The sequence below is a fragment of the Oryzias latipes genome, chromosome 13, assembly GCF_002234675.1.
Source record: "Oryzias latipes chromosome 13, ASM223467v1".
NCBI classification, from domain to species: domain Eukaryota; kingdom Metazoa; phylum Chordata; class Actinopteri; order Beloniformes; family Adrianichthyidae; genus Oryzias; species Oryzias latipes.
The window spans coordinates 11926818-11940877 of NC_019871.2; the positions used below are offsets into that span (position 1 = coordinate 11926818).

Consider the following 14060-nt stretch of genomic DNA (forward strand, 5'->3'; position numbering starts at 1 on the left):
TAATTTAATCACAAAACTAATTTCATCGCCACTTTGGACTAAATGTACAGTAAAAGCTGCAGTCATTCTGAGAAGATGACTCTTGCGTAACTACAATACCCAGCAGCCCCAATTCTGTTACGTCACCAGAGGTAAACATGGCCGTTGTAGGACCACTGTCAAGAATTGCCAGAATAGGCTCCACTTTCTGTCGAAACAACTCTGTAGTATCCTCTAGAAGCTCACAGAGGCGGGGAATCGTTTCATGCATCGACCGTAAGTATCAGAAACAAGTCGTTTGGTTCCACCACGTCTTAGTCTGAACAGTAATGTACATGTCTGTAACTTTTGTTAGCTAACTCGCCAATATATTATTCAGCACAACGTGAGATTTGTATAACCGAAGCTGCAATGCTCAGGCTTTTAGAGGTCAGCTGACTGTCATTGGTTAGTCTGTCTGTAGTCCTCCAGTCCGGGGACAGATTATGCTTCACGCCCCTCTTTGCGCCGCCTTTTGGAGACCGGAAAAGAATCATTACAAAACCAAAGACTGCAGTTTTATGGTTTCTTTTTAATGTCATCTATTATAAAGCATCTAAATCAATGAATCAATCTTAATCAATGATAAATTGGAGTTATTTATCTACAATCCAACCAGATCAATGTCTGATGCAAGTTGTTTATCAAATCAACGCATACCATCATACAATTGTGAATACATATGTCATTCATTCTTGTTTACTTGTTTATTTTTACACATATTTTCTACACTTAATAATCGCGCAAGAAATACAAGGAATCTGGAAAACTTCACCTGCACTGTTCACTACCCAGGTAGTCATGAGTCACACTGGTTGAATTTTTGGCTAAAGATGTCCTGGATCCATTTTAGTTCAATGAATTGGATCGTTCAAAATGAACCAATATGAATCCAACTATTAAAAGGAATCGTTTCAAAGCCTCCTGCTAGCTAAAGTATTTGCCCACCCTCTCCATTCAACCAGTAATCCTGCAGACAAACCAAATCCCAAACTGATTTCTGTATGTAAAACTTGACATGTTTTTCTGTCCACAGCCTCTCATGGACTCACAGATGAACAGAAAGAGTTTCAGAAAGTGGCCTTTGACTTTGCAGCCAATGAAATGGCTCCACACATGGCGGACTGGGACCAAAAGGTTTGCATTGGAGCGAGTGAAATAGTATCAGAATATAAAGTAAAAATGTAATTTGTGCCGCTTTTCAGCATCTTTAGAAAGCACCACAGGGATACTGGTGGACCGACTGTCAGCTTTAGATTTTAAGAATTTTTCCAGTCACATTAATTTATTTTCGGTTCAGTGTTGTTAATGAAAAAAGCCCTTTGTGTTGTTTTCGAGACGCACTGTCCAGTGTTGTTTAATGAACTCTGTCTTACATTTGTTTCCCGCAGGAAATCTTCCCCGTGGAGACGATGCGGAAAGCGGCCCAGTTGGGATTCGGTGGGATCTACGTTCAGCCGGACGTCGGGGGATCGGGCCTTTCTCGACTGGACACGTCCATCATCTTCGAGGCGTTGTCCACCGGATGTGTGAGCACCACAGCTTACATCAGCATCCACAAGTACGCCGTTCAAATTTCAGAGGAATCCTCCCAAAAAACCTTAATTAATTTCAAAAATGAATGGATGCTCGTCTTCAAGTTGAGTCATAGCAACTGGATTTAAAGTCTTCTTCCTTGAAACGTTTCGCCACGGCAAAACGTTTCTTTGACTTGACTTTAAATCCAGTTGCTATGCCTCAACTTAGAGGCAAAGTCATCTGGATGAATTCGTCTTAGATGCTGGGTTGCTCAGCTCCCAAATATCTAAAATAAAACTATCTCGTTTACTTTTCTCCTCAGCATGTGCGCCTGGATGATTGACACCTTCGGCAACAATGAGCAGAGGGAGAAGTTCTGTCCCGACCTCTGTTCCATGGAAAAGTTTGCATCCTACTGTCTCACGGAACCAGGTCAGTTAGCAGGGAACCAAATCGGAATCCAAGGCGGGGCCCGGTTGGAGTTTTGCTCACAAAGATCCAGTTTTTTTTCTTCTTCAAATGTTTGGTGCTGATGCTGAGAAAAGGAAAAGCCCGTCCAGTTTCATCCGTCGGCTTCATAACCTGGATGTGTGTGATGCTGTCAGAAACCTCAGTGGGACTTCAGATCAATTCAAATCCAATCAAACTTTATTTATAAAAAGCACTTATCATGTTTTGAGCAGCTCAAAGCTTAAAATAAAAAAACAGGCACAGAAATTCAAATGAAAATCAACCCACACAGCCCATGACGCCGCACAAAGTGAATACTTTTTATAGACAATGATGTATAAAATACGTTTTTGTTGAAGCACACTGTTAGGAAGACTGCATTTTACCATCATAGACCCTCAGTTAGAGCCTTTCTCTCCAGAGCCAGAGCTGAAATATGACCTCATCAACTTCTAGAATAAATTATTGTTCTTTCTGCTGGAAAAATCCTATAAATGAGCTGCAGCTTGTTTAAACTTGGCTGCACGCCTCTTAACCAGGACCAGAAAGACCGAGACATGTCTGCACTGCCTATCAGTCGGCTGTAGGATCAATATTAAGATTCTTTTTTTAGTTCATAAAGGTCAGATGATGACTTGGACCTCCTTTCTTTTAGGCCTGCATAATATACCGCAAATTTATCGTTATCGCAATATCAAGCTGTGCAATATGCATATCGCAAAAGACAGCAAATTTGCAATAAATGGTTACCTTAGATGTGGCCAAACAATCTTATAGCAGCTTGAAGTGTTTAATGGATTGAAAGAATCCCTTTCTGCATTTGACCAATCAGATGGACCCCTTCACGTTGTTAACTAATCGGATGGCCCCCTATTATGTTGTATGTTCGCCTCCTACGTCAACAAGGGTCATTTGTCGTATAATTTTTAAGCTGTTGTAATGGAATGGGAATAATATTTTTGGTTGTTTTGCTAATTGTTTATATACCGCAAATTATATCGTTATCGCAATATTAATCACTGATATCGCATATCGCGAGTTTTCTTCATATCGTGCAGCCCTGCTTTCTTTTATTCTTTTGAACAGAAATGCATTTTATGATGCTCCCAGAGCCCTCTGGTCCTCAGGTGCAGGTCTACTGGTGGTCACATGGCGAGGCTTTAAAAATCGATTAAATCGATTAAAAGAAGATCGGAGATTAAAGAAAAAGCTTCAAACTTGCCTTTTTTAACTTAGCTTTTAAATATGTTTACACCTCCTTTTGTTGCTGCTGCTGTGTTATCTTTGTCAATTAAAACAAAACTAATTTTATAGACTTTATGTAAAGCACATTAAGGTTATGTGCAACAGGAAAGGGGTTTAAGAAATAAAGTTGCATTTTAAGAAAGCCATGATGTTTTACTTTAGGCAGTGGGAGTGATGCCGCCTCCCTCCTCACATCGGCACAGAAGAAGGGCGACCACTACATCCTAAATGGCTCAAAGGTAATCCAAAGCTGTTTCAGGCCTAATAAAAAGCTTTTGGTGAGAGAAACTATTCTTATTCTGCTTCTCTTTTAGGCCTTCATCAGCGGAGGAGGAGACACAGACGTGTATGTTGTTATGTGCAGAACAGGAGTGAAAGGACCTAAAGGCATCTCCTGCTTGGTGGTGGAGAAGGGAACGCCAGGCCTCAGCTTCGGCAAAAAGGAGAAGAAGGTTCCTCCTTGATCCGCTGGTTGTAATAAATGAAGTCACCACTAGATGGCGGACGCTCACACAGCTGTTGTCCGGCCTGTTGTTTAGGTGGGCTGGAACTCTCAGCCCACCAGGGCGGTGATCTTTGAGGACTGTGAAGTTCCAGTGACCAACCGGCTCGGCGAGGAAGGACAGGGCTTCAACATTGCCATGAAAGGTCTGAATGGAGGTCGAATTAACATTGGTGAGCAGAAAAACACTTTTTTTTAATCAAAAGTTGACCAAAAGGTTTATACCATTTTCAAGTTAAACATTTTTTAGGATTAACAAAAAGGACGAATATATCAATTCTCATTAACATTATTATTATTATTTCTCAATTAGCAAACAGGGTGTTTGTATTCCTGTTTGTGTATTTACAAAAATGTTTTTGATTCCAGACTACTTGAGCATTTAGAGAACTATAATAATGACAGTGTTTTTAAAGATGGAAAAACGTTTGTGCTCCTACGAGGTGCTTTCAAAAACTCATTTCTCCTGTCCTGTCTTCATTTTCTAAATGTAATTTTAAAGGTATAATGATGCAAATCTGCAGTAATTTCCTTTCAAATCGATTTTTACGGCAGTTTAGCTCAGGCGGTAGAGCAGGTCGTCCAACAACCGAAGGGTCGGCGGTTTGATCCCCGCTCTCCCCAGCCAGCCGTCGCCCCCCCCGAGCGCGTCCAGCCTGCAGCTCACCGCTTCCCCCAGGGGATGGGTCAAAATGCGGAGAAGAATTTCCCAATTGTGGGATAAAGAAAGTATCAATTATTAATAATACTTATTATTCTCTTGCTATAAAGAAAAATGAAATAATGTTTTGTTTATACATGATATGGTTAAAAACTTTTCTTTCCCAGCAAAAGCATCATAAACTTTAACATTTTCAGTATTTTGGGTGTCAAATTATGGCCCTGTACCTTTTTTATTGACAAAATTCTCCAGCTAATTAGCAATAGGTGGGCGGGGGGGATTGAGTTGGAAACCCTCCTGCAGTATTCAGTACTTAGTGTCATTACACTAGCACCCACAAGGGGGCAAATTAAGTCTTTAGCTCCTTTTATTTCACATTTGTATGTAGTGTTAAAATTGAGAAATGAATTGATAAACGCACAAGAACGGACATTAATAGAATAGAACAAGGTTTTGACAAAACGTACTCACACATCCACAATTAAAACATATTTGTTTTAATTTATTTGATTATTTATTAACAAATAAGTAACCTTTTAACCTCCACAGGTGAATAAGAGAGTAAACAGAACCCAATGCAGCCTTTTATGCAAAGAATTGCTGTTTTTCTTCTAAAGTAAATTAAAAAGATAAATTATCTTATATGGATGTAATATGGACTGTATGTAATGTTTACAGTTTTTCAATTTTTCTCACATTTTTGCTCTAAAGCTAAAAAAAAAAAGAAAACTGGTCCAAGTTCAACTATGTTGGATAAAAAGTCTCCAGTGCATCTTTGGAGAACTTCATGGTTTTAAGATTTTTGCATAAATTGTGTGCAGATTGTATCAAAGTCCTGAGGTGGTTTAAGCATGACCAATAGTCTTAGCGGTTCTCCGTACACAGTTTGGTTTTTCTTTTTTATCAAGACAGTTATGGTTGATGTTTTTACAAAGACGTTTCACGTTTGAAACCCACTCGTCACAGCTTCCTGTTCTCTTGGGGCGGCGCATGCCAGCTTGTTGTTGGCGAGGGATCACCTGCTGGTGCGGAAGCAGTTTGGAGAGGCGCTCGCCAACAACCAGGTCAGACCAGAGTTTATTTTTTATTAATTCAATCCAAATTGGACAGAGTTGTGTGTCTGTCCTTAACCTTTTTCTCTTTTTGGTTTTAGTATCTTCAGTTTAAACTGGCAGAAATGGCCACTAAGTTGGTGGCGTCTCGTCTTCTGGTGCGGGAAGCTGCAAAGGCTCTACAGACGAACCATCCCGACGCCGTTTCCCTCTGCTCCATGGCCAAGCTCTTTGTGACAGACGAGTGTTTTAATGTCAGTGAAAGTTTATTTGACCACAAACATGTGATAAAATCCTCTTGAAGCTTTTCTGGAAAATCAAAGCGGACGTGCTCGGACTCAGGATGCTTCTCTTCTTCCTCTGTGTTGTGTATGCTAATATCTTCCTCATTCCGCCTCCTGCAGGGATGCAAACATCACTGCTTGTCAGTTGCATGCAGGTTGATCTGACAGGCTCACATCTGAAACCCTGCTGAAGCATGACCAGCTGGGCTGCTCATGTGTGCAGCTCTGCCTTCAGACGATTTGCCTACTGTTCATTCTCCAGAGTCTTGACTCATTTTCCTATAGCTCAGAAGATAAAAAAGTATCCATTAGAGAAACAAAACTGATTTGTTCTTATCTTATAGATCTGCAACCAGGCCCTTCAGATGCACGGCGGCTACGGTTACCTGAAGGACTACGCCGTGCAGCAGTTTGTGCGTGACATCAGAGTCCACCAGATCCTAGAGGGTCAGTTTGTCCTCCTTTTTGTCAAAATAACGGCCATATTTAGAACTAAGACGGCTTCTTTGGATCTGTGTAGGAACCAACGAGGTGATGAGGATGATCATCTCCAGAAATCTGCTGATGGAATCCTGATGAATCTCTTCTCCTGGATCACCAGAACCTTTCCTTCAGCATCATAGTTTTTCTTCAAATGTGGTCACTTTGTGTTTATTGGTTGACGTGATTTCTGGGATTCAACATGGTTGAAGTAAGCAAAGGACTGTTGGACTTTTCGAGGAGAAACAGGACTTTAGACAAACAGAACCATAATCACATATATAGATTCTACTTCTAAAAATGGCATTTTGTTCTCTACAAACCATGCAGCCGAATCCTGATCAGACTGTTCGAATGAGCGCTGATGCTTCAGCTGTTGGACGTTTACCTCTCAGGCTCTTCTGCTGAAAGCATCTTTGCCGCTGCAGCATCAACACTTTACCCATGCGAACACAAGCATCGACTGTGTATGAGAACTGGGCCGAGTGAGTGTGATGTCACCCGTAGAAAATGGCTTACTGCCGGTTCCAACCAAGTGAACTCAATTCTGTCGCCATTTGTTTGCGATGCGGACATCGACATGTTAGAACCAGACATCAGTAAGCAGGGATTCAAGTCGGTCTGAGTCGACGTTTCTATGGCAACCACTCTCACATGTCAGGAGTGAGCTTGTTTGGAGTCCACCCCCCCTACCACTTGACTGCCAGATGTTCGATATGAGAACACATAATTTTATTGATGCCTCTGATTGGCCAGTTTATATCTTAAATACCTATAGAAAAAAAATAGAACTATCGACGTCAGAGCAAGAATGTTTCTTCTGACCAATAGAATGACTGAGTAACAGCTGCTTATTTCTCTACAGAACTCTATGGGATTATGGCTTCTTAGAACCAGCAGGTACTTCCTGTTTGGGGGAGGAGTCACTTAGTCCAGTTCTCATATGCAGTTAATGCAAACAATCAAGCACTCTAGAATGTTCCATTAGTTTGTTTTAACCCCATTTATACCATGCCTACTGCCTTGTGAAAGTACTTTCTTTTAGTCTGATTTGAGATCCTTTACTCAGCAGTAAAATAGAAATACATTCATTTCTGTGGTTTGTGCCTTTTGTTTTGTTTCTACAACTCTTCCAAATAAACCAGTTCCCCCCTAAATGAATCAGCAGTTTGTTTTTACACATATTCTTGGATAAACACTTCCAGAACACTTTATTCAAAAGTCAAATCTGCAGGAAAAGTAGTTCCGTGTTCTCTTTTCCATGTCCACATGTCACGGCTGTGTTCTTCTCAGAATGCAGGAGAACAATTGGAGGAAAACTCACTGGCTGATGAGGATTTTCTGCAGTCCAAACATAAAATTTAAAAAAAACACGGCACCATGTTTGCAGTTTAAATCAAGCAGCTAAAGAGAAAACCTCTCCAAGGTTCACATCCACTACTTAAAGTTACATTCCAGCTCCACATAGGTAGATTACTGGAGAATGTCCTCACGGTTACCACAGCATCAAAGATGGTTTTGATCAGAAATAACGTGGAAAACTGAAGCGCCACAGCCAGGTGAAGTGAAGAAAGTTCAAAAACTCTGCAAGTCAGAAAAACAACTTCATTTAAATGATGAAACACTTTGTGAAGTAAATGATGGTTAAACGGACGCCTTCAAATGAAAGGTGTAAATAAAAATAGACTTCTCTTATGTGAACATGAATGCAGCATTGGAAAACAAAAAAACAAAACCACACGTAAATGTCTTCAGTAAAACAAATGTCTGAATGAAGCCCAAACCCTCCATAATGACGTCCTGCTGCCAGGGGGGGTCTGCTCATGCCCATCTGCTCTGAATTCTTTGCAGTTTCTGCTACACCAGCGAGCCCGCCTGGCTCTGAGCGGGCACCATGACCGCCACCGCCCCCATGCGCGTCAGGGTGGAGGAGCTGATCTGCGGGGACACGCAGAGGGGAGGCGGCACCTGAGGCTGAGCCCCCTCAGTTCTTTTAGGGACGCTGACCGCAGGGCTCCTCAGGACCTGCGGAGGACCCCCGTTTGCAGTGGGGGGCCTCTTGTGTTTCCGGGTGGGCGTGCCGCCAACGTTGTAGCCCGGCAGCCCCTGTAAGGTGTTGGGCTCCCCGGGCCGCAGCTGGTAGGCGTTGATCACCGACCCCGTGTCTGACGCCGACATGGGGGAGTAAGGGTACTGGAAGTTGGGCGGATGGGGGTCTCGTGAGTGGGGGCTGGTGGCTATGGAGGACAGCGTGCCATTTTTGGACACGTTGTCGGAGCCGGTGTTGCTCTTTGCCCACGACACTCTCTTTGGCGCCTGAGCGTCTTCTCTGAGGAGAAAAAAAACAGATTTCATTCTAAAGTCCAACTCCAATCATCTTTTGATTTATTTTAAAAATGTTCCCAGTGGACTTTTATTTATGATTATGCCATTTTGGGCCAAAAGTTTCATTTTTTTTAAAACAGTTTCTGCAGAGCGGCAGGAGTTCATTAGAAATTCACCTTTGTTGTGGGCGGGACCATTGGCACAGACTAAACACGCCCCCTTTTCATCATACATGTTCTTACATGTTCTCCCGCTGGCTTATAGCCCCTCACAACCCCAACCTAACAATGGTGCAACAAAAATGGCGAGTATTATCGGAGCTGTCCAGATTCCAGCTCGGACGAGGAAAACAAAGACGTACACGGATCTCTTTGTCTGCAAGTGGATGCATCAGAGCAGGGAGCTTCTGGCTCTAGCTTCTAGATCCCACTTAAAAGCTTTTTCTAATGTCATTTTTTCATCTGCTCCTGATCCACAATGATTTAAGTAAAGAAATACCCAAAAACGCAATTTTAAGTTTCATTTTCTTTAAGTGACCTCCATCATTAGAAAATATTTTAAGAACATGTTAAAAATGGAAAGTGAGTGTCATCCAGGTTCCGGTTCCGAAGCATCTGCTCTAGAAAAAAAACAAAAAACAGAACAATAAAGTCCAAAGCTCTCACTTGATCTCATTGGACATCTCCTCCTCCGAGTCCTGTCTCCTCTTCAGTAAAAAGATGAAGAGCAGCACCATGGCGACCAGTCCCACCACCGAGCCCAGGGTGGCTGCTGCGATCACGCCTGCATTGGAAGCTGAGACACACAACAACACTGAGACACAGATGGTGCAGGCAGTGAAGGGGCAGCCGTTTGTGAAGGGTGGGGGGACGTACAGGTGATGACCTCCAGGTTAATGGAGCAGCTGTCGGAGCCGGCCGTGTTGCTGGCTCTGCAGATGTACTTCCCTGACATGCTTTTGGTGAGGTTGCTCAGCCTGAGGGTGCCATGCCGCTCGTCTGCAGAGAAGCACACAGTTCCACACACTTTGCAGACACGTCTCATTACAGTTAGAGGAAGAAACAGCACAGAAATACAGCAGTGGTGTAACTTTCTGCACCCAAAAAGTTTGCGTCTAGGGCTTTTATTTTGGCGTGCTGAAGGATCTCTAGGTGCTTTTTAAAAATACTTTTATCACTGCTAGTCATGACACAGCAGCGACGGCGCTCACATTTGCCGCACTATTTGTTAAAAATCCTGCCTTGCAGACATGCTGTGGAAAAAGAAATAAATATTGGGAGGGACTCATCCCAACAAATCCACTGAAATCCAATCTTCCACGGCACAGACGCATGTCGTCATCCGATGGGCTCCTGCTTCTGCGGCAACAATAACCAAACGCGGTGTTTGCCGTTTCCAAATGTGTTGTTTCGGTCAGCCTGGTGTTGTGTTTGTGTTGTCTGTTGCCCTCTGCACCGAATCAATCTTCTAAGCGGGAGAAGTAATGCAACACGGGGGACTCGTCCAAATCATCCCAGATGATAAGTCAAGGTTCACATGATGTCAGCAGCAGACATATTAATGCAAGAGAGCAGAAATCCCTGATCATCGCATCCAAAACAGCTGCTGCCGTGTTAGATTTGTGGTGAATGACGGCCGGACTGAGATTTGAGTTTGTGTTGACACTCAGGAGGGAAGCTAACATGTGTGAATGCAAACAGTGAATGTCCCTCCTCTTCATCACAGCTGCTGTCGTCTTTTTGTGTATTTTTTCATAAACATCCTACAGACATGACAAGAGTATTTTACTAGACACGGTAATGCCTGAAGAGTTTGTTGAACCCATTAACCTGAAGCCTGTCCCACCCATCACTGGGTAAAGGAGCCGACGGTGCAATCCTCGCCCTACATCCCCTTCATTAAACACATAAAAAAAACAATCTCTTATTTTATTAAAACTTTTTTATTAGGTGAAGATTTTGGAAAGTGTTTTGAGCCTTAATAAAACAAAATAGACTGGATTAAAACTTCAATTTAAGGACTATTTTGGTTAATCTAGCTGTGATTAGCAGATTCCTTCAGATTATTTTTGAAAATATGTCTTTAGGGATTTCTATGTGTTCATCCAATTGTCTGATGCCTAAATTTATTTGCTATGATGGAAAAATGATTTCATGTAGATGCAAAGTTGAGCTAAATTTGGAACAGAAGTAGTTTGATGCATATCTGCATCAGTAGGCATCAGGGGGTTAATTAAACACACAAATCACCTTTGGTTCAGTTTTTGGTCACGTTTTTAAAAAAAAAAAGCTATGAAAACGAACTTTGTTCTGCTTTTAATAAACATGTTAAAATCAAAACAAAAAAGGGAAACAAACCAGGTACTTTTGTACCAATTAAACCTTTTGATTTTAGGCATTTTAAGATTTCAGTATGTATATCAAAATGATAATTTCTCTATTGAAAAGGCAAAAAGACTTTGGAGAGGAAAACATTTTGTGTAAATCCCCAGGCTTCTCCATCAGGCTGCTTAATAAAAACACAGTTGAGAACATCACAAACGGTGTTAGCTAAACCTTCAAAATAGCACAACATAACATTGATGAAGACAAACAAGTTCAGCTCAAAAACAGCCCTCCCAAAAACGTATGACAGATTTTTACTTCACCCAAGTTGACTTTTGATTTACTACTGTGACTGCCATCTTGGTCCAGATAAACACACAAATGGACCTAGTACCACCAACATCATCTGTCTGAAACACCAAAACCTGAACTCCCATCATGCCCTTTGCTACCTTGGTTGAGCAGAAAATAAAGATTCTTAAAAGCTGCAGTTTTCACAGTTATGTTTCTATGCTCCGCCTATGGAATGACAACAGGCACCAAGAAAGGAAACAGCATGAGATGACAACATATTTCTGCTAGTATGAGAACAAGAAAAGACATCCTGAGAATTGAATTCTGCATTTTCATAAAAACTATCTAAGCTGGGATCAGTGGTATTTACAAAAAGCTGCCTGTGAGCCTCACAGCTCAGCCCAAACATCCCAACATGTTCATGGATATCTCAGTACTGCAACTCTTTGCAGTTTGTCAGTTCTTTTTATTTAAGTGAGCTTTAATGCAATGGATTTGGAAAAAAAAACAAAAACTTGTGTGTGTCTGTTTTAACCTGTTTTCTCTAACTTACTTTTATGACGTCTAAGTTCATTTTCTAAAAATTAGAATAATTTCTTTTTGTTGAGTTGAAGTTTCAATCACAGATTAAAATCCAAATATTTCATCTTTGGATTTGTGAACCGGCTGGAAGGAACCAAACCCAGTTCAGTCTGGTAAAAAGGGCATCAGCTGACTCTGACTGGAGTGAGTTCAACCACTATTAGATACTTGCTGTGCTGGAGCAGCAGGGCGTTTGGCATTAGGACAATCTGCTTCAAATAAAAGAAAAACTGGTTTTTCACTGCCGTCAGTGCAGAACGCCTGACAGATAAAAGCAGAAAACATTGGCTTTTTTTCTTTTCTTAAGCTTTTCTGAGTCAACTTTATCCATATGTATGATAATATGTTACCTTTGGCACATTAAAAAACAATTATGTCATATCAAATAGGAGTTATGTTTGCCACATGCAGAAGGTAAAAGCTTATTAACATGAAAAGAAGACATATTCACATTACTGCTCAGCAAAACAAGTGAGTATGGTATCAATACACTTAAAGGAATACTTTTTAAAAAAAGTATTAGTACATTTCTAGGGAATAATAAAAGAAAACATTGTTTATTCACTGCAACATTTGGCAAAAATGATTTTTGCTCATTTTAAAATATCAATTGAGCTAACTACTTTAAAACTGTAAAGCATCTAAACATTTTCATAAAACAAGTAGACACAGTGAAAGCACTATGTTGCATCTAAATCTACTATAGGAAACATTCAATATTTAAAGGAGAAATTCAACCTTTTCACACTGCAAGTCTGAAAATCTGACTTTTAGAAAATGATTATATAATGACTGATTCTATGAATACTTGTAGCACATTTATCAGTCTCAACTAAGCCTTTTTTATAGAAATCATTTCAGGGACATTATCCTATAAGTATTCTTGGAAGTTGGGTTGACCTTTTTTTTTTCCTTTAGAGCTTTTCCCCATCTCAACAAATGCATTGAGTTTGAAAAAAAAGTGACTTGTCACAGTGTGAAAGGATTGGGGGGCTTGGGGGGGGGACTAGGTAAAATACTGGGAGAATATGAGTGAAACCCCTTACCCATGAACCCAAGGACAAGCATGGGCTGGGAGCAGGCTCTCCATTCTGGGTTTTTATGCAGAAGGAAAGATGGCAGAGAGAGAAAGACAGCAAGCATGAATGAGAGGTGGGGTGGAGGTGGGGGTGGGGGTGGGGTTGCTGGAAACTGATGTGGGGGGGGGGGGTCGCTGCACTCTCAATCCCAAATCCCACCTGTTCCTCTTAGAGGGGCTGATGGGAATAATTGTTAGATACACTCAGCAGGAAAAGGAGGACTGCGAGAGGATCAGCAGAGGCAAAAAACAGACGAAAAATGCTGAAAGAGAGAAGCCATGATGGCAAAGAAAAGTTCAAAAGGCAAATTCAATTCAAGCCTTGAAGCCATGTGAGAGGATAGACCTAAACGAGCGGCATGGGCCGCAGTGTGTGCACGGCGCTTTAAAAGCCTGGGCTAATGCACAATCAGAGAGAGTAGTTTTCATCTCATGAGTCTGGGGACTTTTCTACTATAAAGTCAGGGATCAAAGCAGTTAAGTCAATAATCAATCAGCCTGAGTCCAGTTGTTCAGAAACAGATGGTGTTTTCTCTGCAGAATCGTTTCAGCATCGATACAAACCGTGCCTTTTTTGGTGCATCGGCAGCACTTAAAGAGGAGGATGCTGTACATCTGTTTGCAATGAGGATTTCATGCTGCCTTTTCTGGAATGTGTTCTTTTGAGGTGAATTTGGGAAAATGCTGAGCAAAAGGCTAATCTTCAAGCATCTAATGCTGCCAATAAAATAAAAATAAGTTGATTAAACAAAAGACATTTTAACACCTCCTTCCCATAAACGCTAATAAAGATAGATTGGACTACATTTGAAAAAATAATTCGATATGCCCTGCAAGAGTAAGAAATGAACCGTTTTATTTTGGTTAAACTGTTCATTTTTAACTCCTCCTTGTCACTTAATTTCAATGAGGTTTTAACAAAAACACATTTTTTATGTTCCTTTGTGTGACCTTAGACAGAAATATCACAACTCAACTTGGCAAAATTGGGATCTAAAGCATAAAAAACTGAGATGTTTGTCCTTAATCAGCGTCTATCTGTAGCTTCATGAGCTTCAAATATTTTTTAACACAAAACTAATCATGACGTGCCATACTGCCAAAAGTATTCACTTATCTGCTTTGAAACATATGAACTTCAGTGATATGTCTTTAATCCACAGGCTTTAATGTGACGTTGGCCACCTTCTGCAGCTATCAAAGCCTCAACTCTTCCAGGAAAGCTTTTCACGGGTTTAGGAGGGCCT

At 41.2% G+C, this 14060-nt stretch overlaps 2 protein-coding genes across 4 annotated transcripts in view; one reads left to right on the forward strand and one right to left on the reverse strand.

Annotated features, from left to right (window-relative positions):
- Positions 1–106: 106 nt before the first annotated feature.
- On the forward strand, positions 107–7363 carry acad8 (acyl-CoA dehydrogenase family member 8). The gene is made up of 11 exons (XM_004075345.4): positions 107–255; positions 1055–1155; positions 1410–1579; positions 1859–1968; positions 3394–3470; positions 3546–3683; positions 3771–3906; positions 5361–5458; positions 5548–5700; positions 6075–6177; positions 6251–7363. Exons 1-11 carry the CDS (start codon positions 138–140, stop codon positions 6304–6306), a joined length of 1260 nt encoding a protein of 419 aa, XP_004075393.1. The 5' UTR covers positions 107–137; the 3' UTR covers positions 6307–7363.
- A 34-nt stretch (positions 7364–7397) lies between these two features.
- LOC101168638 (endothelial cell-selective adhesion molecule-like) overlaps positions 7398–14060 on the reverse strand; it is a 56236-nt gene continuing 49573 nt past the window's right edge. For 2 of the 3 annotated variants that reach the window (XM_023961507.1, XM_023961506.1), the window contains exons 5-8: positions 12782–12826; positions 9411–9533; positions 9201–9330; positions 7398–8539 (exon numbers count right to left, since the gene is read on the reverse strand). In XM_023961507.1, coding sequence (XP_023817275.1) covers positions 8068–8539; positions 9201–9330; positions 9411–9533; positions 12782–12826 — 770 coding nt within the window. In that variant the 3' untranslated portion in view covers positions 7398–8067. The remainder of the gene's footprint in view (positions 8540–9200; positions 9331–9410; positions 9534–12781; positions 12827–14060) is intronic. The other variant, XM_004075591.4, reaches the window with a different exon arrangement.